Genomic DNA, 23,660 nt, shown 5'->3' with positions numbered 1-23,660 from the left:
ATCCGTGCAGGGGGCGACAAGGGGTGCTGCTTGTTTTACAAGGGTCCTTCATTTCCCCGTTAACCCCGTGTGTAGACAGGCCCCTGTGATGTTATTGCTCGGCGATCCCTGCTTATTAACGCGTTAGCGTATAAGAATGAAATTTGAGCAGCAGCTTCACGGCGCTATCTTGTGGGTCCACGTACTGGGTTTCGCTACTACGTTGCTCAGTAAGTGTAGAGGAGTGGTACTCACGCGCAAGAGCACTGCAAACAACACTTATGGTACACTATACGGTAAGCTATGAAGTAATAAGCCAAATCTGAGTCAACGCCCACCATGAAATTGAAGAAAGTAAAGCACAATGAATTTTAGTAATTGAAGGTGCTTTAGAATGGCCCACCCGAAGTGAGGTCATTGCTTGAGGATGTTCACTCCTATTTTTTAGCTTTGATATTTATTCTGTAGTTTCAAGCATAACACCATTATTTGGAACGAAGGCAGAAATATTTTGCATCTATGGCGAACGCACATGCTGTTGTTAAGGTCAGCACAGATCGAAATGCGGAGTAAGTCATAAGAAGTCTGTATATTTTTTATGGGTGCCTCGGAAAGCCATAGATGATACGTAACATTGACTGGTTGATCCAATTTTATTCGCCAAGATCTGTCGCTTAGCCGGCGGTCAGGAGCAGTTGGTCCCTGGCGGTGGTCATGAACGTCTAGACGGGCCGGATCTGCATACCCGGGTCGGAGCTATTTTTTGCACCTTTTAATAAAACAGGGTGCAATTATGTACTTGAAGTGCAAATGACAAGATCCTGCTTGCTTGAAGTACGTAAACTGGACGGGTTTTTTTTTTGTTGTTGTTGTTGAAGGCGTTCTTGCTCGACATTGAAATCTTGATTCCCCCATACTCATCCGTAAGAAACTTGATCTCCAATCTCTCGTTATATATATATATATATATATATATATATATATATATATATATATATATATATATATAACACAGAACATAATAGTTGGCAGTCAAGAAAACCTCGGAAAGCAAAGGGGAGGATGTAGTAGCTCAAGATAAAGAATTTGGAAAATAAGAAAGTGGAGAAAAAATGCCCGCCAGGTGGGATCCGAACCCACGACCTCCAGAATACCGGTCTGGTGCGATGACCACTGCGCTACCGGCGGGGCTGTTTTCCCCTCCACTTTCTGGGGTATTTATGTTAAGGTATTTTTGTTTCCTGCGCTTGGGGGTGGTAGCCAGCGCCACTCGGACTACGCGGGGGGAAAGGGACCTTCTTTTGAACCCCCCGGCCGTGACTCGAGTGTCTACGAGATGTCGAGAGTGGTCGACCAGCGTTGAACCCTCTTAAGCTCCTTACGGCACCAAGACTGCCAGAAAAGAGGCCCTCACTTAGCATGCAGCGAATCAGAATAGGAAATGAGGGGCTCATTGAAATAATTTGTCTTATTTCTGTCTTATTCTGAAGAAAGGAAGTCCTCTTCCTAAAACGTCAGTAAAGTTTTATTTTTATTTTTAATGACTTTCTCGTGTGTCTCTGTCTCTACTTACCTTATATATATATATATATATATATATATATATATATATATATATATATATATATATATATATATATATATATATATATATATATATATATATATATATATATATATATATATATATATATATATATATATATATATATATATATATATATATATATATATATATATATATATATATATATATATATATATATATATATATATATATATATATATATATATATATATATATATATACAGTCTAGTCCACTTATAACAATATCCAAGTTCCAAGAAAATCCCATCGTTATAACCGATAATCGTTATAAGCGGGTCGAGAAAAAAAAAGCCACAAGAGAGATCAAAATATTTTATTAGCATGCAAGTGAGGTAGTGCAACTACTCGTTTGCAGAAAAGCCATAGTCAGTCAGCTTTGACTGCTTCACGCGAAGCTGACGCACATCTTTTTCGAGAGCATCTAATTGCTCCACATAGCTGAGCGGGAGGTCCTTCGCGAAAATGAAGTCCCGTAGGGACTGTATCATTCGTTTGGCCTCGTGCGATGACGGTACCTGGGTAGGCTGCTCAGCCGCGTCGTCGTCGTCGTCGCTCTCACCGCTGTCCGCTGCACCACGCACACTCGCAACGATCGCCTCGTCACTGAGGCACTCGGACGTTTCCACACCATCGTCGGCATGGAGAAAATCGTCGAGACCCGACGCGTCTTCGTGAAGCGCCGACCATAACTGTGGCGCCCCTTCATCGTCGGGTGCTTCCGTGGCCTCCCCTGGGATCGCTTCCTCCTCGTTTTCTGAGGGGTGGACGGGATGCAAGGCGCGTCGCGTGCTGTCGGCGCCGAGTGCCGGCGCCAGCGCCGGCGGCAGCTCGCATTTTCGGCGCGCGCGGTAAGCGGATTTAATCGCTATATCCGATATCGCGGCTCGGGAGCATCGTAATAAGCGGGTTATTTTACCATAGAAAGCATACAAAATTGGACGGTGCAATCGTTGTCCATCGTTATATCCGATATATTGTTATAAGCGGTATCGTTATAAGTGGATTCGACTGTATATATATATATATATAAATCTAGAAAACGATAAACTCACAAAGCGCGCAGAAATAGTATAAGTAAAGAGTCGGATACACAGCAAGAACAATAACAAACAATGTTTACTTACGTAGCGGCAACGGGACTTGCCTTCATCAGAGTAAAGTTACATGATTTTGCTGTCGCAAACATTTTGAACACATTTCTTATATAGGTTTGCATAAAACTGTGAGAAAGAGCGGAAAATGTTTCGGAAATGGAGAGTGTGCATACAGTCAGGCTACGCCTATGTTACAACATCAACAAACAAACAAGAAAAAAAAAAATAAAAAATAAAAAAAGGGGGGGGGGGGGAGCGAGAGAGTGAAAAAGGGGTCGTGTTAACAATGCAGCGTTCAAGGTTGCACCATGACGGGTCAACGTATGCCGCGCGGGCTGCAAGTTCAGACAATGGGGGAAACTGGGCAACTGCGGTTTGAAAAGAAAGGGAAGAGTATACACTGAGGTATTCAGTGACTGCTGAGACTGGTTCGGGGTTAAGCGAAGATGGGTGTGCCCCCCGCTGGTCAAGAGAATAGATAGGGGGCTCAAAAGAGCATTTCACAGAAGCTAGCAATTTAACAGGAAATAGGTAGGGTCACAAAAGGTTACACATGAATAGATCACAAAGAGATGACAAACATGAATAGATCACAAACATTTTGAACACATTTCTTATATAGGTTTGCATAAAACTGTGAGAAAGAGCGGAAAATGTTTCGGAAATGGGGAGTGTGCATACAGTCAGGCTACGCCTATGTTACAACATCAACAAACAAAACAAACAAGAAAAATAAAAGGGGGGGGGGGGAGCGAGAGAGAGAAAAAGGCGTCGTGTTAACAAAGCAGCGTTCAAGGTTGCACCATGACGGGTCAACGTATGCCGCGCGGGCTGCAAGTTCAGACAATGGGGGAAACTGGACAACCGCGGTTTGAAAAGAAAGGGAAGAGTATACACTGAGGTATTCAGTGACTGCTGAGACTGGTTCGGGGGGAAGCGAAGATGGGTGTGCCCCCTCGGGTCAAGAGAATAGATAGGCGGCACAAAAGAGCATTTCACAGAAGCTAGCAATTTAACAGGAAATAGGTAGGGTCAAAAAAGGTTAAACATGAATAGATCACAAAGAGTTAAACATTCTTAAGTGATGGTGGGAACGAGGCCTCCCTCCCCAGGACAAATGGCATTGTTGAGCCGCATTAGGCTAATAAAGCTGCTGTATTAGGAGAGTTTCTGCGAATTCTGATGGCAAACTCGAGGGTAGGAATAATAAAGCTGCTGTATTAGGAGAGTTTCTGCGAATTCTGATGGCAATCTCGAGGGTACGAATAATGAACATAGTGATAAAAATTATGAAGCCGCTAATTTTAATCGAGGGATAAGCACGTTAGTTTTCCGTAACTTTCATTAATTCCAAGCGTGGCTGACCCAAACTTATAAATGAGATAAGATTCCCGAACCTCGCGGTCGTGGTGCGTTTTGAAGGCGGATTCTAAAATCGTTGCTTTAAGATGTTCAAATGCATGCCCGGGACTGTTCACATGTCTTGACAGCGGCAAATAAGGGCAGCTTTTTGCATGAGAGCGGTGATTATTGAACCGTATTCGGAAGGGCGTTTCAGTTTGGCCGATATATTGTTGCCTACAAACAGTGCACTCTAGAAGATATACGACATTAGCGGAGTCGCAGTTAAAGTTACCTTTTATATTTACGTAGTAGTCTGAAGCCGTGCTGGTGGCGCGCTGTGTAGTGGTCATGTGTGGGCATACTTTACATCGGGGTTTATTGCAGGGCATGCAGCCAGTAGTTGCCGGTCGGTTGATACGAGAGTTAGTAAGAAAGTCACCTAAATTCTTATTACGCCGGTAGACAACGCGTGGTGGTTCGGGGAATATGCTTTTTAAGCGGTCACTTTGCATTAGGATATTATGATGTTTTTTGAGCACGGTTGACACTCTTGGAGCGGAGGATGAGTGGGTTAAAACTAAGTTAGTTTTCGGGTTCCCGTTGGGGGCTTTTTTCTTACAGATTTCGTTACGGTCTAATTGGTTGGCTCGCACAATGGCGTCGTCGATAACTTTTTCCGGGTATTTTTTATTCAGGAGGGCGGTCTCGAGTTCTCGACAGTTTGAGTCAAAGTCGGCTTGGTTTGAGCAAATTCTCCTAAATCGGTGGGCTTGGCTGTAAGGTATTGCTGTCTTGCAGTGTCTGACATGGCTGCTTCGGAAGTGCAAATACTGCCGCGTGTCTGTCGGTTTTCTATACAGTTTAGTTTGAAGCCGACCTTGGAAGGTAGTAACGGTGACGTCCAGAAAGTTTACACTGTGTTCCGAATAGGAATGAGCAAGGGAAATACTAGGATGGGCTAGGTTAAATGCCTCAATGAAGGTGAGGAGCTCCGCCTCACCGTGTTGCCAGATCATGAATATGTCATCAATGTACCTTTTATAGTACATTGGCTTTAAATTTTGGGTGTCAAGAAAGTTTGATTCGAGGTGAGCCATAAAGATATTAGCGTAGTTAGGTCCGATTCGAGTTCCCATTGACGTTCCGCTGACTTGCACGTAATGAACTCCGTCGAACTCAAAATTGTTAAGTTCAAGAATAAGCCTAAGGAATGTTTGGAGAGCAGAAGAATCGATAGGTTTGTCGCACGATGACTGCTCATACGCAAGGGATACAGCGGCGATGCCATCTTCATGGGGGATGTTAGTATATAGTGACGCAACATCAAGGGTGACTAGAAGGCAGTTATCAGGAATTTCAATTTTTGAGATGTCTGAGAGAAAGTCATTGGTATCCTTAATGAAGGAGGGAAAGCTGGGCGGAATGTCGCAAATGAGATTATCCACATAGCGCGAGAGGTTTTCGGTAACAGTGCCAATGCCAGAAACAATGGGGCGCCCTGGGTTGTTCACCTTGTGAATCTTTGGGAGAAGATAGAATTTACCGGCTACTGGGCTTAAGGGGATCAGGGAACGAGCCGTGGTTTCATTTATTGTTTTATTTTTAACAAGCTCAGCAAGTTTATCTTTGACAATTTGCTTATAATCTTGAGTGGGATCATTAGGTAGTGCTTTATAGAACGTCGATACTGATAGTTGCTTATTGGCCTCGTTAACATAGTCGGTTTTGTCAAGGATTACGATTGCGCCTCCCTTGTCGGCAGGTTTAATAATTATGTCGGGACAGCTTGCGAGTTCCTCTAGGGCTTTCTTTTCGTTGGTAGTCATGTTGTGGTGGAACGAAATTTGTGTTTGGTAAGCTTTTCGCACATCGCGTTGGACAGCTTTGATGTACATGTCGAGGCAACTATCACGCTGTGTGGGAGGGGTCCAGTGCTTATAGCTAGGTAGGGTTCTGCGGGCTTCTTCCGTCGCGGGGTGATCGTAGAAGTATTCTCGTAGTCTCATGTTTCTGGCGAAGTTATCTAAGTCCTTAAAAAGTTGAAATTCATCAAAACCACCAGTAGCCGGGCAAAAGTTTAGGCCCTTTGACAAGACGTTCATCTGAGCTGGGGAGAGGGTTATACTTGAAAGGTTCATTACATTCCCGGTAAGGTTTTCTTTTGTGACGTCAGGCGAGGGAAAAATATTAGTACAGGGATTTAACTGAACTGTTTGGGGTGCAGTAGTCGAAGCATTTATTACAGTCGTAGTGACATTATCGGCCGTATTGTCAGAGTTGTGGCAGTTACTAGTGCCGGAGCTTGTTAGGTTCTTACGCATGTGGCCAGTGTTAGAAATCTTATCTCGGTTAAACTTTCGGTCTTTTGTTCGGGATATGGCGGAGGCCGTCTTAGATTCGTAGTTGCTTAAAAGGTTCAACTCTCTTTTGCTTAGTTCCTGACTGAGTAGTTCCTCTTTCTTTCGGAGAGAATGGGCCGTAGTTTCGTAGTGATTGAGGATTATTTCAGTTAATTGTAAGGATGCTTTATCGAGTACCTGTTTCCACTTATTCATGTTGGACGGGGAGAGTTCGGTAGTAGCAGGTTTTATTCTAATCCTAAGACCCCTGGGTTGATGTTGTAACATAGGCGTAGCCTGACTGTATGCACACTCCCCATTTCCGAAACATTTTCCGCTCTTTCTCACAGCTTTATGCAAACCTATATAAGAAATGTGTTCAAAATGTTTGTGATCTATTCATGTTTGTCATCTCTTTGTGATCTATTCATGTGTAACCTTTTGTGACCCTACCTATTTCCTGTTAAATTGCTAGCTTCTGTGAAATGCTCTTTTGAGCCCCCTATCTATTCTCTTGACCAGCGGGGGGCACACCCATCTTCGCTTAACCCCGAACCAGTCTCAGCAGTCACTGAATACCTCAGTGTATACTCTTCCCTTTCTTTTCAAACCGCAGTTGCCCAGTTTCCCCCATTGTCTGAACTTGCAGCCCGCGCGGCATACGTTGACCCGTCATGGTGCAACCTTGAACGCTGCATTGTTAACACGACCCATTTTTCACTCTCTCGCTCCCCCCCCCCCCCCTTTTTTATTTTTTTTTTCTTGTTTGTTTGTTGATGTTGTAACATAGGCGTAGCCTGACTGTATGCACACTCTCCATTTCCGAAACATTTTCCGCTCTTTCTCACAGTTTTATGCAAACCTATATAAGAAATGTGTTCAAAATGTTTGCGACAGCAAAATCATGTAACTTTACTCTGATGAAGGCAAGTCCCGTTGCCGCTACGTAAGTAAACATTGTTTGTTATTGTTCTTGCTGTGTATCCGACTCTTTACTTATATATATATATATATATATATATATATATATATATATATATATATATATATATATATATATATATATATATATATATATATATATATATATATATATATATATATATATATATATATTAGCGCACTCCCGAATTTTAAAGGAAATTGTAAAATACCTACGCTGCAGCACATCTATACTACCCATCGAATTTATTTCCTATGACTTCTTGAGCACGGTCGTTTAGAGCTGCCAAATCTTACACTTCTACGTCTGTGGGCCTCGATTGTATACCTTGCCTGGTGTCTTATTAAATCTTGCTTTCAATTGTAAAATTCGAAGCGCTGGCCAGTTTTTTTTAACAGCGGAGCTGTTGTACAAGCCGTAAGTTCGGTGCTGCCGGGGAAAATAACAAGAAAACGCCGAGCGCTTGTAAACGTGTGCCTTGCGGCCACCGCCGAGTACCCGCTGCGCGCGGTGGCTTTAGCACACAAAAACAAACAAACAAACAAAAAAAACCAGCGCTGTCGTCAAGCGCTACCACGCATGTAATGCTTGTCATGACGAACACACGACGATTTCGATGCATACGAAGATTACTGCTACTAGCACAGGTAAAAGCAACGTCGGAACATGTAATTAAATACGTTCAAAGTTGTACATAGGGTGGTGATGTGTCGTTCAGTGCTCGCGTATAAAGAAATCCTGCGGCTTCGCTATGGTACAAGCCTTGCGCAGCTTAGCGTATGCTTCGCCAGTTTAGCTGGTGGAAGTCTACAATGCTGAGGATGACTTTGCATCCACCACTCGCCGCGAAAGAGACGACGACCTCTTCGATGCTTATGACGACGATTACTAGCACCGCAACTATGCAAAGAAAGAAGGATACTAAAACTTAATCGTGTGTCCGGAAATGGTCACCTACAACAGCTTCGCCATTCAAGTCTTGCGCGTTAGCCCAAGCGTCCCTGATTTTTTTTTTTTTTTCAAAAGCACGCATAACCAACAGCTCTGCAGCTCCAGCAGCTCAGATAGGAACACGGCATTATGTAATAAAGTTTTCCTGCTCTCTTTGCCTTAAATGTCTTTAGAGCATTGTGTTCGGCGGAAGAAAGTGAAAGTGTTTGGTCGCCGTCTTCGCAGTTTAACTTTAATATGGTTCATATTAGCAGCGGTTCACTCAAGGTTAAGCGTTATAACAAAGGCCTTGAAAAGGAAAGCGCTCCAGCAAAGTGTTTTAAGCAGGGCCAAGTGCCTTGGCAGAAATTACACTAGAAACAAGATAGATCAGCTAAAAGCTTCGATATCTCTAACGTTAGGACTGCGCTCGACCCTACACTACAAACGAGAATGGTAGCAGATTACGCCACTCTCAAAATCCGCTGATCTCTCTTCGGTTTATCCAAGCACGGAACGCCCTTATTAACACAAGGTGAGGATCTGCGTCGCGAGATCTTGAATGGATTTTAAGCTGCCACTATTATAGCTAGCAAGGGAAAAAATTAAAAGAAAAATGTAATTGCGCTTCGAGAAACGAAGGAATATTGTCCGACCTTCTCGACATTTCGATAGACAGCAAGTGAAATGCTCACTGGAACCGAGTAAGATTAAAAGAATGATAGTGGAATTTTTGTAGGCATGGTAAATGTACGTGTTGCGCAATTTTCATGTTTCAAAGCGTGTCTAATCCGCTCAGCGCTCCATTACAACCACGGCATGATATTTTTTTGACGAACGCCCGAATCGCTTTGCTACAGAAACAGGTTCACCTGAAAGCGAATACCGGTTTGGAGGGCTAACGAAAATAAAAAAAAAGGTAATTGTGAGGGAATCTAGAGTAATGTAACGGAGTTTCAGGCACTTTTGTTGTACCTTTTTATTGTGTTAGCTTACGCAACAGCGTGACAAATTTGTTCCTGCTCAGAGCTGTCTGCCTTTTCTTAAAGCATGCACTGTCAAAATGTAAACAATCAGATTTTTATTCTTAAGTTTTTACACCTCCATAGGTTTGATGCGTGGCAATCGGCCGCACTGTTGTGAGTTCTTGTGTCTTTATTTAATTTTAGACTAGATCATTTGCAGAGTACCCACGAATTTGCAAGATTCGAGGGCCATCCAGGGCAGGGGGGGGGGGGGGGGGGGGCGGAGTCACCCCAGGTAGAGGTATCCGGTGTGTTAAACGTATGTCTTTCGGCATGCCCTCCATCTGTGTCTACGCAGTCAAAGATGTTCTATCCGAAGGGATGCTGCCAAAAAATGGGGCAAACATTCTTTTACAAAAACACCGAAAAAATTTAAATGAAACAAGAATGAACATTCGCGGCTATCATGTCTAGCATATTCCCCCTTAGCTCCTGCAACCTTGCTAGCGCTTCATTCCTATAACGCAATGCCTGCGCGAGTTTTAAAATAAGAATCCTCGTTCCGCTATTTGTTTTTCCGCTTTTGGTTAATGACGTTCACCAGCACGTAAGAAACACAAAAGAAGGCAAAAAAAGTTTTCGTTCCTATGAACCGAAGTGATACGCACCGAACAAAACTAACTTTCCCATTTATGTCCGGCTTAACGCAATGCCTGCGGGGCTTTAGGCTAAAACAACGTAAAACCTTTTCCTTCCCTGTTGAAATGCCCCACAAAGGGAAAGCGGTGGCCAAAAAATGGCACAACATATATCTCAAACCCCCTAAGCCTACGCCGTACGTGGCGCTATCTTCGCTCTGCCTTAAGTCGCGCGTCGCGACAGCAACGTGGAGACAACCTGGATGTGCTGCCGTGAAAGGTGGCGTAAGCAGCAAAAGAGAAACTAACCTGCGCACGTGCGCAACGCTTGTCTACTGCGAAATCCTCAGAGAGAAAAAAGGGGGAGGAGGAGGCGAGAAAGATATAGGCGGGGAGTTAAAGGTGGGGAGGTGGTTGAGTTAAGTGTAACAGAGAAGGCCGGCCAAGGCTTCGCGCCGTGAGCCTCACATCCCGCGCGCTGTTTGCAGACGAAACCGTGACGCTGCCTCCTCTTCCTTTCAAGCATCCAGGGAGGATCGCTGTTTCAAACACCGAGGATGTGGCGGGAAGGGGAAGGCGCTCTCTGCGGTACAAGGCGGACGCTTTTAAAGGCTCTGCCACCGCACGATGCCGAAGATCCTCAGCGCTGTTGACACTGAGCGTGGGCGTGCGGTTTGGTTCCCGGTGCCTCTCTTCGTCCCCTTCGCAAAGCTTGTGCGTGCGGCAAGGTTGGGGCTTAGAACCATCCCTTGCGGAGCGCCGCAAAACGCGTCGCGAAGATGGACACATACCGCTCCGCGTTTCTCCGGGCTGAGTACTGGCGTCCTCCGGCTCTCGTTGTGAGATGTATGTGCTGTGCGCGCGGTCCTATCAAAGCTGCTGAAAAACGGACGGTGAGCCCCGAACCAACCGCTTGGGGGGGGGACCAACTAACCGCGGCGGCAAGTTTGCGCCGCTGAACGCTGAGAATCGGCGTGTTTGCCGTGTCTGCGCAATGCAGGGAAGGCACAAACACTAACGTTGGTCGCAAAGTGTGGAGAGGGGGTGTCAGCTTATCACACACGTTGCCACATGGGACATATAAGTGCAGGAGCAGTCGGAAGCGGGGATCAAATGCCATTCGCTTCACGTTGCGGACGGGGAACAGGCGGAAAGTAAAAGACGTCATTGAGTAACGCCCAGTGCTTTCAAGCTGCCCTTCCGCACCGCGTCGTCGTCATACATTGGGCGCGAACGCTTTCGGGCGGGGAAAACTCTCGCGCTGTGTTCTCCTTTAGCTTCGTCCCCGCTCTATTATGTGCTGCTGAGAAGATGTACTCTAGGATGAAGCATAAGCCGGCCTAATGTCTCTCGATCTCTCTCGGAGCTTTCGTCGAAACTTTCGGGCGAGCGATGCCGAACTTGAAGCGCTCTCCGTGATTTGCCGGAGTTTTTCTCATCGTCCAAAAAGAAAAAAAGAAAAAACAGCCATAACTGTAGTTGTTTTTATTACTTCGGTGTTTCAATAGGCAACTTTAACGATGGGCTTAGGGTTTGCAGGGTACAGAAAAAAACATGCAATGCGATGGGAAAAAAAGCAGTGATGAATACTGAAACCAGGCAACATCACCACCGACAAAATTTTCTACTTTTCTGTGCACTTTACGTGGCAGAACAGTGCTTTCTCGTTATTTTGACTGCTCCTGTGCGGCCGTGCTCTACACTTTTCCAGTAAAGAACGGAATTCATGCGGTATGTTTCTCTAACGTAACTCCATTTTCCCTTGCGTGTTTCTCCCGAAACACGCAAGGTGGATGCCGTGTTTGGCGGCTCTGAACAAAAGTATGGCAAAACTAGTTTTTTTTATGACCCAATATCGTTGCCTGCGACAAGGAAGTCGTGTGGACCAAACCGAACTCGCGATGTGCACTCATTGTTCTTAAGACGTACCCGGGCAGAAGTAAAGCCAGACATACAGTCGGCCGCATAATTACGTCCGCTGAAGATAGACTCATTAGACGGCGCACAAAGGGCGTCGACAGCAGATGGATTGACGCAATTTGTAAAGATAACGGGATCGCGTAAGACAAAAAGGGTTTCCCTTCTTGATGCTAAGACGCTGAGAGCACGGGTGCGAAGAGACGCCGTTTGTGTTCCTGCGTGACGATAGGCTTCTCGTATTTTCTGCAACGCCCCTACTTGTGGTTCTATAGAAAGATCACCCAAAACCAAAATTCTACCGTGAAAACCTAAGTTCAATGGATTTTAACACGAAAGTGTTTTATTCCTGCGTACACAAAGATTTCGCTGGCGTCATACCCGTCACGGAAATAACGCCAGTACAACGAAGCATGATGATGATGATGATTTCTATTGGTTTCCCCTTTGTATCGGGGTGATGACATGTCATCTTATCAAAAAGGACTAATATACATATGTTTTACACTTTTGGTTCAATACTAGCGCTGCTTAGGGCAGGCACAAAAAGCAAGCGGCCCGTAAAGGGTGCACCCCTGCACACAGGGTCTTCTTGCGTGGAAGCCACATTTAGTACTAAAGAGTGCGTTACACTTAGGGTCGTTCGTTTTCGGGTTTTACGTGTTTTATGCCTGGATACGCCAAGATTTCACTGATGTCATATCCGTCACGGAAATGACGCCAGCACACCTTTGCCGAAGCGACCTGCCAGCAGGACGTCGCTTGCCAAGCACACCCACAAGACAGCCGCCGACAAGCAAATCATGCTCAGTTGCAGATTTCCCTGCACGTCGCCCTTTCGTGTTTTAACGATTCCTATGAAAGAGGAATCAACCACAGTTTTTTTTTAAGTAAACGCCCGCAGACAAAACTTAGCTTATTGTATACGCACTAACAGAAAAAAAAGAATCAACGAAGCTCACAAACTCACCTGCTTTGGCCGCCACGGTCGTTGCGTTGAGGTTCTGGGTGTTTGGATTCACCGTGAATGTCACCCGGCTGTTTTCCGTACTGCGTTAAGAAAAATGAGCGACAAAACAAGCGGTCGCATTAGACAGTACCACTGGACCAACACAGCCAGGAGGATGCCCTGGTGTCAAGCGCATGCCTATTGCTGTGGCAGCGTGCATCCCCGCATCTTCGTTCGTGCATCCCCGGGGATGCACGAACGGGGATGCGTGCATCCCGGGGATGCGTGCGGGGATGCGTGCATCCCCGCATCTTTAAGGTTCGGGTTCGGCTGAAGGTGGAATCTGTGGCGCGCCGCAGGGGAGCCCTTCCCACTTCCCACCAGACAAACGTGATATATATAGATATTTTTTTAAAACAAAAGCTTTCTTAGTGGGGACGATGACATCCTTTAATAAAACTATTCCATTTCCCCGTAAATCGGTTCGTCGACCGAAAAAGTCTGATACTCTGGACACACGGCGCGTGCATGTAAACGAAATTACACATTGAGTCAAAGCGGTTACTCGAAAATTGCGAGAAGGAACAGTTTAGATAAGACAGTACAGAGGTCGATCTTGAAGATGGAGTACAATAGTATGCCTTTATCTTCTAAACCACGGATTGGTATTCAGTTAGATCGTTCGTAAATGCGTTCACTTAGTCGCGTGGTCACGTGGTCGCGTGGTCGCGTGGGTTCGTTCTTCGTTTGCGGTGCGGGTCTCTGATGGTTTGACGTTAGATTGGATGCACTTTCAGCGAAGGTTGGACGCACTTTTTGCAGAGGTTTTGTCGCACTTTTGACGCACTTTTTATGTTGTAAAGCTTCGGCTCTTCTCTGAACTTTTTGAGGAAGAGGTGGTAACGTTTTACAGCCATTCCCAGCAACTGCACCCCCTTCGTAGCAAACCGTGCAGTTGAAACTGCGGAGCGGTGAATAAATTTGCCAGACGTCGGCACAGCTTCGCTGCTAACTATTGCTCAGAATCACGTGATACTCGGCACAGTTATACAACTTTTAATGCGTTATGTGCGGGGTATACTTTGCTCTAAATCACGTGCGTTAGGACATGGGTTATAACCGCTTTACTGGACCTTCAATGGAAGCCCATGTAATGAAGCTGAGTGTACATTATAACCACCACACGTCACAACTTCACTAAAAGTAACTGTTATGCCGAAATACGTGATACTTGTTGCGCCTGCAGACTAATATCTCTAGCGGTCAAACGTGGCGAACGGCCGCGCATCTATAATAACCTCAAAGGTGTAAAACTCCGCACCGTCATGAAGTACACTAAGAGGCGTATTGAAAGAGAGAGGTGTACTACTTGAACAGTGATGTCCACAGATGTTCAAGAACACAATCATTCTTTCGCCACTCCCCTTCCCTCTCTCTTTTCTCTCTCTGCCTAGAGAAGCGGCTCTACATTAATCACCTACAACTATTCACTCCTCTAACGAGTCGCGCCGTTATAACAGTAAGAAATAGTATAAAAATTGATTGCCCGGAAAATATGTCCGTGATCGAAACTGCCCTTTCTTTTAAAAAAAAAGCTGATGTAGGAGCAGGAGCACAGCTTACAGCTTTTCGTAAATTTTAAAATTGAAATTATAAACGAATAATGAATTCAGCAGCGCATTGGGTTGGAAATGAAACAACTGAGTGAAAGAAAAAGAAAACAATGCGAAGAACAGCACCGAACGCGGGACTCCGGAGGAAGGAAAAGAGCCACCCCTTCCGTAGCTGCCCCGTTCAAGAAAAGTTAATGAGTTTTTACAACGAAATCTGTGCGCGAGCGAATAGGCGGCGAAGCGCCAGGCTTCCAGCAGCTCCGTCGGGCAGCAAGACACGAAATGAGGCAGCCGTAGCCTTCCTTGTACGCCATCTTTTTTCATCCTCTTCTTCTTACACGTTCAATAAACGGTTCGTAATTGCCTCGACAGGCTTGGGCACAACGCAGTCTCGGCGGATACAAATCTCTCCACCCAGCCTGCCGCGAGGGGAACGCTGAATTCGAGGCCGTCTTGTTCCCAATGGTGCCAAGGCACATGTGCTGAGTTTTCCCTTCCTCCGCGCTCACTTTGTATCGATTTGTAACGTCGATGGAACCCGTCCACGGTTCCCTAAGGCGGAATATCGCCGCTGAATGCCCCATGCGCGTAGGGCTTGCAATGTCTTCGGCTGAGAAGTCTAGCTTCTTTGAATAAGGCGAGCAGAATCGCGACCAGGAATTGCCTTTTTTTTTTCTTCGGACCCTAGTACTGAATTCTTATACGTAGAGGGCATCTACGCACAATGATGTAGTTGGCTGTGTTTTTCGCCCGTGAATGCATTGGACTCAAAGTGCCCTTCTCTCCTGGCAGTTAAGATTTCAGCTTAAGGCCACAACCGACCAGTGCGAACTGGAACTTTCAGTCAGCGGTAATAAATGTTTTTGCAAGACCACGAAAGGCAGCTGAGTGGTTCCATTTCAAAGGAGTTTGATACTGCGCAGTCAGCAGATACGTGTTCGAGTTTTGGTGATACCACCGGAAACTGCTCTCGGTAGACTTTGAGCCGACAGGACATCATTCAGGCTATCATTTGAAACAGGGAAGATGCTTACAGACTGCACCTAGATGAATGAAGCCATTAATTTGACTAGTTCAGCACGCTACCTGTGTAAAACGTGTTTCTACAATCGTGAATACCTACTCTACTCGTAAAACCTACGAAAAATTAGCTATAAAATGCTCACCGAACGTTGGAAAGTGTGCCAGATGACAGCGAAAGCACTCGCTGCAACGCCGACACCAACTTGTCGCCATCTTCTTGAGTCAGGGGCCTGCGAATATAAAAACGAAGGGAAGTTTAAGACCGTGCTCTATTCGTGCCGTTTATACGACTAGAAAAGCGAACAGCGTTGTTCTGCCTTTTGATAAGATAACTACCTCGATAACGACCTTGATAACTACCTCGATAACAACGTGCCTAGTGGGTAAGCAAAACCATTAGGCATTACACTATAGTGCGCGGCTTGACCAGGTGCAACGAAGTTTGGAATGGGGACTTGGAGGCTCCGAATGACTACTTCATAAACTACGGCTTCCGCAGCAACGTTAACTGCCGTATTTTTCATATTCAAACCCTTACTTTTTTTTCGGGAAAAAAAATAGGATTTAAAATCTCGTGCCCGTTGGAGTCAGAAACTAGAACTTTTTTTTTCTTTCGGTGACGTGAATTGGGTGCGCGTTGGAATTCGGTAAATACGGTACGTACTAATGAAGCTTCACTGTAGTATATGTTTGCAGCTCACTCGCAGAAAGTTTTTTTTTTTGCTCGCTCCTGGGCGTTGCAGCAATTTTTCAAGCATGATTTATCAGTTTCGCAAGTTTCTTCTTGTCTTGCCTGCGCTGACTATATCCCCCGTGAATGGCTGTAAACGTATCAGTCGATATCTTTCTCTTTTGAAATAAAATGCAAAAAGACCACTCATGGCGTGCGAGTGCTTGCGATTTTTATTTTTCGGCCCTCGATTACAGATGCTGCAGGGAGACGTACAATTGCAATTAATTAAAAATTACCTTTACTAAATATTTCATACGCATGTATCGTTCATCCAGAAAGCGTTGAAACGATGCCGAACTGTTATATAGAACTTATGTATATTGTCCTCATGCGCTAGCTTCGAACAAAGTATTCAATAATGGCGCAGCCATTTTGCTGGTCAGAGTACGCACAAAAAAAGCTATTGCGCTTAATGACAGAAGCTCAAATCATGATCAATGCAAAAGAAATGAAAATGAAACTGAATTACTTCTTCAGTGTGAATTTTTTATATGTATGCAAAGAATATCTCAGAAAACTACCGTAGATAAACAGGGGCGAAGCACCTTAGGGGCTCGGGCTGTCGGCGTCTTAAGTGGTCACTGTACTAAAACACCGGGGCACTCGTTTTCCAACGCCTCGCGCTAGAACGCTTCCTGCTTCAAAGACACGAGACTTTTACATAAAAGCTGTATATACAGGAACTTCAAGCAGAAAACCCAAAACTTTTACGCTTCCACGCAGATTGCTCGAGTCCAAACTGCCAGAAAAAGCGCAGCGCTTCCCCTCTCGTTTTTTTTGTCCCCTTAAAATGATTACTTCTTGTTGCTAATGTCGTTGTGCACATATTCGTGAGATAATTTCCAAGTCTGCAAGCCTCTGGCATTTAGCGTGGGAGCAAAAGACGCAGTTATTCGTCAAGGACGTGTCCTCAAAGCAAGGCGCAGCGCTGGGCGGGCGCTCTCATACGGCACGGCATATGAATCCGCCATAAGCTTGCACGACCGACACGGTCGAGCAAATAATGAGCAAGGGCCTCCTGGAAGGACCGGGAGGAGCCGGGGGAGGAGAAGAGGGGGTTGCGAGACCAGCCGGAACGCGCGCCTCCATCCAGCCGTGCCAAGCGGGCCAGAGGGCGGAGAGAGGGAGGAGGGGTCGCCCAATAGACCCGAGACCCGTAATGCGGGCAGGGTCTGGGCGCGCACTATACATACGAGTACACAGCGGTGTCGGCAAGTTTGATGGAACGCCCGGTCGACCGGACATCAAAGGAAGCTCCCGGCGTCTGCGGGACGACCCGCTTAAAAACGTCCCTGCAACTTTCATGGAAGGAATGAGTGCGCAGTGGTGGCTCAGGCAGGCGGGTTTCCGCGGCGAAGCATCTCGCTGCGGTTTCAGGATCCGCGGGCGGCCGCAGGTTAGATCTGTGCTCGCGGTACGCTGCTGATGCTGCTGCTTCAGCGCCGCGCTGAGGCGGTATATGCGGGTGAACGATTCGATAACTGCCACGCGCTTTGGCGCAGCTCCCTTCGGCACGGTAGCGCCGCAACGTTTAGCGAGACGTGACAATAATTTAGCGGTAGGGACGGGTAGGTACGTGCATACAGTTTCTTACAATATACACTAGAGAGGAATCTGGCGCTAGCGTCTATGCGGCTCACATCAAGGCCGTCTGTGTCGTCATGGGCCGCCATTATACATTGCGCGCGCCTTAGTTTCATCATTGGCTTGGATTGAAACGTTTTATTGACCGCAAATTTAAACAAAGTGCCACAATAACGCGAAGAATAGTGTGCAATTATGTAAGTGGAAAATAAAAAAAAGGCTGTTTTAAAACTAAAGAAAAAGGAAGTAAAGCGTATTTTTGCCGGAACAGTTATGCCTGCTATTCCGCAGGCCAAGGTTGTAGTTACGAACAAGGTTAATATTTGGGGGGTAACTCATTCGAGACTGTGATTTTATTAATTTTACCATTATTGCAAATAATAAGTTGCTTGAAGAGTTTGGAAAGTTTTTTGAGCGTGCCTATTAAAACGTTGCCTTCGCGGTGAACCGGTGCACCGACCGCCACCTAGTTTAACAAGAAAAAAAAGAAAACTTGGCGTTAAACAGTCGTGCACGATGACCAGATAGGACGCATATAAGCGCCCGTATCTGTTGTGTCCCCGTGGTCGTATCTTGTCTTGGTCGAAGTACGTTTTATTTCTTCTTTCGTCGGCTACAAATCGCGGTGGCATATTACCCGCTCAGTCATACGTCCTTCGACTGCGACATGACCAACGTATGGGGAAATCACGCACTGCCTGCTGTTTCACTGAACACGGCTACCACAGAAACGGGAGGATTTCGGCTTCCTTGTACCTCGTAAACGTGTTAATGCATAGTGAAGAAAGCAAATCCCAAAGAACCGCTTAAGAATCCAATTGTCATGCCAAGCCCAAGCCAAAAAAAGGGGTCTTCTCATGAACCCCCACGACGGCATGGCTTACAAGGCGCAGTTTCCTCTCTAGTATACTTACTAAGAAACTGTATGGGTACGTCGGCCTCAGTGGCGACATGCGACAATGCGACGGCAGGTGGTGACTGAGCAGCAGTGCCGTGCCAGCGCTATCACGGGACTGCAGTCAAGTCTAGGTGTGCTCACGGCAGTGCTTAAGCTGCGTGTTTAAATTACAGATAAAATCTAGAACAACGTCGCGTTATGCAAGGCGATGTAGAGGCGGCCTGAAATTAGGAATTATATAAAAAATGAAGGCAGCTCACTCTAACGTGTAAGACTTGAAGGTAGCGAAGCTGTACGCAACCTTCACGACCATCACGATAGTTTAAGTCTACGATTGCCGCCGATTTACTTCTTCTTCGCTGCCGCGACGACCTTCACTCCATCATTGTTGCTGTATGTGTACGCTTCCTTCGTTTTTTTTTTTTTTGTTTTTTTTTTTGGAAGAGCCAATCATTGGACATCACCTTGGGGGAGGAGGAGGGGGGCGTACGCTATGACGTGGCTTTCTCGTTGCGAGCAATTGTCACAATTACGGCGAACGCTGGAGACTTTCTCGTTCGGAGCAGGTGTTGCCACAATTACGGCTAACGCTGAAGTTTATTTTTTGTTTGGCAATATTAGCCATCTCCCTAAGTGAGTATGCTTGGCTTGACAAACGTGCGCAGGGCACGCTGGTCGGCGGTCGCCGCCAGGCACGTGGTCACGTGCGCGCGCTGGCTATTTCTTGGTATTTTTAACTGCGGACACGAAAAATTACGATTTGCTAAAAGGCTTCACTGTTAAAAGAGTGATTTTCTTTTTATTTTAAATGCAGAGCACTTCTTAGCCTCGCCTGTTCCTGCGTCGGACGGCGTCCACAGCTCCGCGTCCGCAGCAGGTGCGCCTCTCATCCTTCCCTCCACTCTCTCAACAGCAGCTGGCGCGCGCATGCGTCGTAGTCAGCCCGTTCGCTCCGTCGCGGTCTCGGCGTAACAGGTGCGTGATAGCAGCGTGGTGGGGCGTGGAAGGGCGCGCGCTGCTTGCGCATGCGCGCTCTCCCCCCCGTACTGCTCTCCCTCTACTGCGCGCGCTGCAAATATAGCGGCTAGCGGTCGCTCGTGTTTCAATCACTGCGTTGCTCCTTCCTTCCTTGGTTGACGCTCGCTCCCACGTTTACTCGTGTCTGCTACTCCAGCATCACGGAAGAAGCGATGGAAGCAACACTGCCTTCAATCAGTACTGAGGCCCTAATGCTCTGCATTTACTCGTGTTCCCCTCGCGGGAAGGCGCGGGAATTTTTTTAACGCATCGCGGCTAGTACGTGGTGCTTTGAAGAAACCGTGGCTATTACGTGGTGCTTTTGTGCTTCACATACGTGGCAAACAAGAATTCTGTGGGCAAAAACCGAAGCTGCGGCATGCTTCAATCAATAAGTCAGCCGCGCGGGTAATATAAGGCATGTTGAAAAACTCGCTGGCTGTCAAGGGTAGTTAGAGTGCGTAAGTGCACTTAGAGATGGCCGCTGGTCGCAAGTGAAGTTGTCCTCCGCAAGCAAGGGTAAGCACGAGGTCGACGTTTCGCTCTTTATCCTGGCGACGCACGGTGACCGTGCTCCGGCGGAGACCCAGCAGTGGACCATAAAGAATGTACGAGTTTGGCTGGGCCTCCATCTCGTCTGCTAAATGTGCTTCAAAGACGTCGAGGGATTGGCAGAGCGATAAAATATTGCCGAGTATCCACCGGAGTCGCTGCAAAACGCGATAGCGTTTCGGCCGCCACTGAAATCTTATGCTGCTCCCCCTGGACATAATCCCTTCCCTTTCCCTTCCCTGATCTTCGCTCCCTTCCTCCCATTCTCTTTACCTAAAGCGCTAAGTTGGGCGAGTTGGTTACTAACTAAGGAGTTCATCGTACCAGTTAACATTAAGACAGGGAGAAAGCTAAACAGGAGACGAAACACACGCTACAACTTGAACTCAAGTTATGCCACAGAAACAGGGAAGCACCAAAAAGTACGTGATATTTGAATGGGTTATCACAAAAACGCAGCGAAGACAAACAAAACGGTACCGCTCATATAACAGGCCACATTACAGCACCGGCCCATATCGCGTGGAATGAATTAAACGCACATGTGCGGACAGTCTTCATCCGTCACCCATGCGCAACCACCTTCCCCTCTCCAAAAAATTGGATTCCTTTGTGGACATCTCCACGTACGGTGCACTGACGCACCTTTCCCCTTCGCTGCCTATCAGGAATGCCTCAACAATTTCTCCGTCTGCTTGGAAGGAAGACCTGTACACGATGCGTGTCTGGCAGAAATCTGGAGTGCAACCCATGCACCTACAGCCGTTTGTTTACTACTCGCATGCCCTCCTTTACTCCCCCTTCTCCTCCTCCTACGACTCCCCTCTCCTCTCCCTGCCTCTTTTAATCTATCATACTTTTGCCTTATCCCCCTTCCCTTTTCAGCTACACATACCGCCATCGGGTCACATGAGTTATCCGCCAACTGCCAGCGCACAGAGGACCAACTAACCAGCGGAGACACCTATAACAGCCTTTGTTGATTAGTGCGACAGGCAGACAGACAGACAGACAGACAGACAGACAGACAGACAGACAGACAGACAGACAGACAGACAGACAGACAGACAGACAGACAGACAGATATCGAATTTCATTGCACAAGGAAGCACAATATGGCAAACATGCATGGGAAATAATTTCGAACAACCGTATTGGAGAAGCTGGGACAACTAATTTTGCGCAGGCATACGTAGAGGTGTTTACGAATCGAATGCGGTAGTGGGTTCGCGTGGCACGCAACCTTCAACAGCGCCCAGCGGCCGTCGGGCTTTTTTGCAGAGCTTAGGAGCGTGTTGCGAAGATTACTTCAAGAACTAAAACGTGCAAGTTGGTACACGCTGGGGCGCACATGCGACTTCGAAAACATGGAGCGGCCAGAACCCTCTGGCGTATGATCGGGCTTGCCGCGGCGGTTGCTCAAGATGTCTGAGCCATCGCGTCTCCGGCTCTTCGAGAGTGCTTTTGCATGGGTTTTTTTTTTTTTTTTTTTTTGCTTCGGACGTGTCGGCGCTTGTTTTGACTGTTGCATTCGAGACTATATGTAGGCTATCTTTTCAAAGAGCGCCAGCGCGTCTTTGGCCATCGCGGAGAACGTTCCTCATTCCGTTCGAGTTTTCATGCTTTAAATACGCCAGTGTGCTGCTTCCTGTACCACCGAATTTCTCTACTCACCACGCATTAAACAAGCTTTTCTTTGGCTCTTTGTGGTCGGAACGTAGGCAACTTTCGTCCAAGCCGCTCACCAACCACGCTACCTCGACATGATGGAGGGCCATACTAGAACACATTCGCCCATGTAACAAGGATAATGTGCGGTGATGAGTGCGTGGAAAGAATTCTTACGCACTATTGCGGCACGGAGGTTTCTGCAACCTTTATTTCTCTTTTGTATTTCGCTTTCCGGGGCGATTTTAGTTGTTGGCTTTTCAAAGCACATTACTTAAACCTCCTTTAAAATGTCGTGTACCTTGGTTTTATTTGTTTTTCTTCTGGTCCATTCTTAATTTTATCGAAGCATAGCCTTTTCTGCGTGTTCTGTTTCGTATACAAACGCAAGGTGACGGTTGATAAGAATCTCCAGATCTGCTTTTAACAGTGCGACGCCAGAGAGATGTGCTTGTGCTGTTGTGGGAACCGGATGCTGTATAAATAGGGGTTACTGGCTAACTGCAGGCATTCCGGCGAACTGCGCCGACAGTTCCCTTCAAAGTGGTTTGCAGTGGATGTGTAACGGCTACCGTGGCGTATTTGCTGATGTGTCGCCTTACACAAGGTCGCCGTATTGCTTCCTAGCATTGCGAGTGTACATTTCCAGCAGAATCAAAATGTATCTGTACGCAGTTTTAGTCCCCAGGAAGTCCAAGTTAATTCCACATCATCCGTCACTTCTCGCACGGTGGCTCCAATGAGCGAAGCCTGAAGTTAATAATTTTGTACGCGATTATAGCATGCTCGCTATAATTAAGCTTTTTTGTGTGCATGGTATTTGCGCCGCAATAGCAATAATGAACAGTCTGCGCACACATCAAAGAGAGAGAGAGAGAGAGAGAGAGAGAGAGAGAGAGAGAGAGAGAGAGAGAGAGAGAGAGAGAGAGAGAGAGAGAGAGAGAGAGAGAGAGCACGCTGCTTTTAAAAGAAGACCAGCCACTCAAAATACACTCACGATTCATTGAGCACGATATATGCGCTGTTCGAGTCCAACGGTGAGTAGAAGCCATCCGGCGTGGGACCTGCCTCGAGCGCTCCGCGGTAGCTGTGCTGCAGCATCTCCTTGGAGCCGGCTGGGGGAAGGCCGTGGCGTTTTCCGTTCGCCTGACCTGCGAGCAGATCAAAGAGGTCGAGTGGGTAAACAGTTCACTGCAGCGGTGGCCTCAGAAAACGAGGTGAAGGAAGATTTGAAGAAAAAATCGGAGCTCAGAAGCACCCATGTACAAACCGAATTGGAAATAATCTGGTCATGAAAAGAGGCTGAGGGCGGAGCATATCAAAGGTATAATGAGCGGACCCATCCTATTTTGTGGGGCTCGCTCCGAATAACGGCAAGCCACTTACAGGTACTCTACGCTCCTAGTATAGCAAAAGTAAAAACTGTGAACTCCAAAATAAACCACGTTGAACCGAGCATAAAACATGAAAAAGTTTTACGAAGGTACGACGAGCGTCACATTTTCGTTTGTAGGCACCGTGCAACAAGACATTTGCGCCGTCTCGTGGGTGCTTCCCAAACATACGCGGCGGGAAGCCGAGCAGGCAACGCTCGTGTAATTATGCTGTGACGGTGACTTCGTTGTTTGCGCCGCGCGCAAGAAGCATTACGTTATGAACTGCGCAAAAAATCACACTAATTTTCCTCTAGAAACAAAGTTCTTTCAATTTTTAGCATATTTATTCCTTCACGACCACCGTAGACGAGGGATATGCAATGTGCGTCGCGTGAAGGAAGTGCTTGAAAATTTTGTTGTATGTCCGTACGCGGAAGATGAGTGTAAATTGACTTTTTTCTATATCGGGTCGATAGGAGCGAGTGGTAG

General features: G+C 46.5%; 1 protein-coding gene across 1 annotated transcript in view; it reads right to left on the bottom strand.

Moving 5' to 3' along the window:
- Ia-2 (tyrosine phosphatase IA-2) overlaps positions 1 to 23,660 on the bottom strand; it is a gene marked incomplete in the record, with an annotated part of 628,737 nt that overhangs the window by 363,442 nt on the left and 241,635 nt on the right. Inside the window, 3 exon segments of the mRNA XM_077698486.1 lie at positions 12,729 to 12,808; positions 15,487 to 15,573; positions 22,793 to 22,946. Of these exon segments, the coding sequence (XP_077554612.1) occupies positions 12,729 to 12,808; positions 15,487 to 15,573; positions 22,793 to 22,946 (321 nt within the window).

Source organism: Haemaphysalis longicornis, unplaced genomic scaffold (assembly GCF_048455015.1).
Source record: "Haemaphysalis longicornis isolate Haplotype H1 unplaced genomic scaffold, Haemaphysalis longicornis Haplotype H1 scaffold_2, whole genome shotgun sequence".
Lineage (NCBI taxonomy): Eukaryota > Metazoa > Arthropoda > Arachnida > Ixodida > Ixodidae > Haemaphysalis > Haemaphysalis longicornis.
Note: the sequence above shows the minus strand (reverse complement) of the source record. Positions and strands in the feature narration are given on the sequence as shown.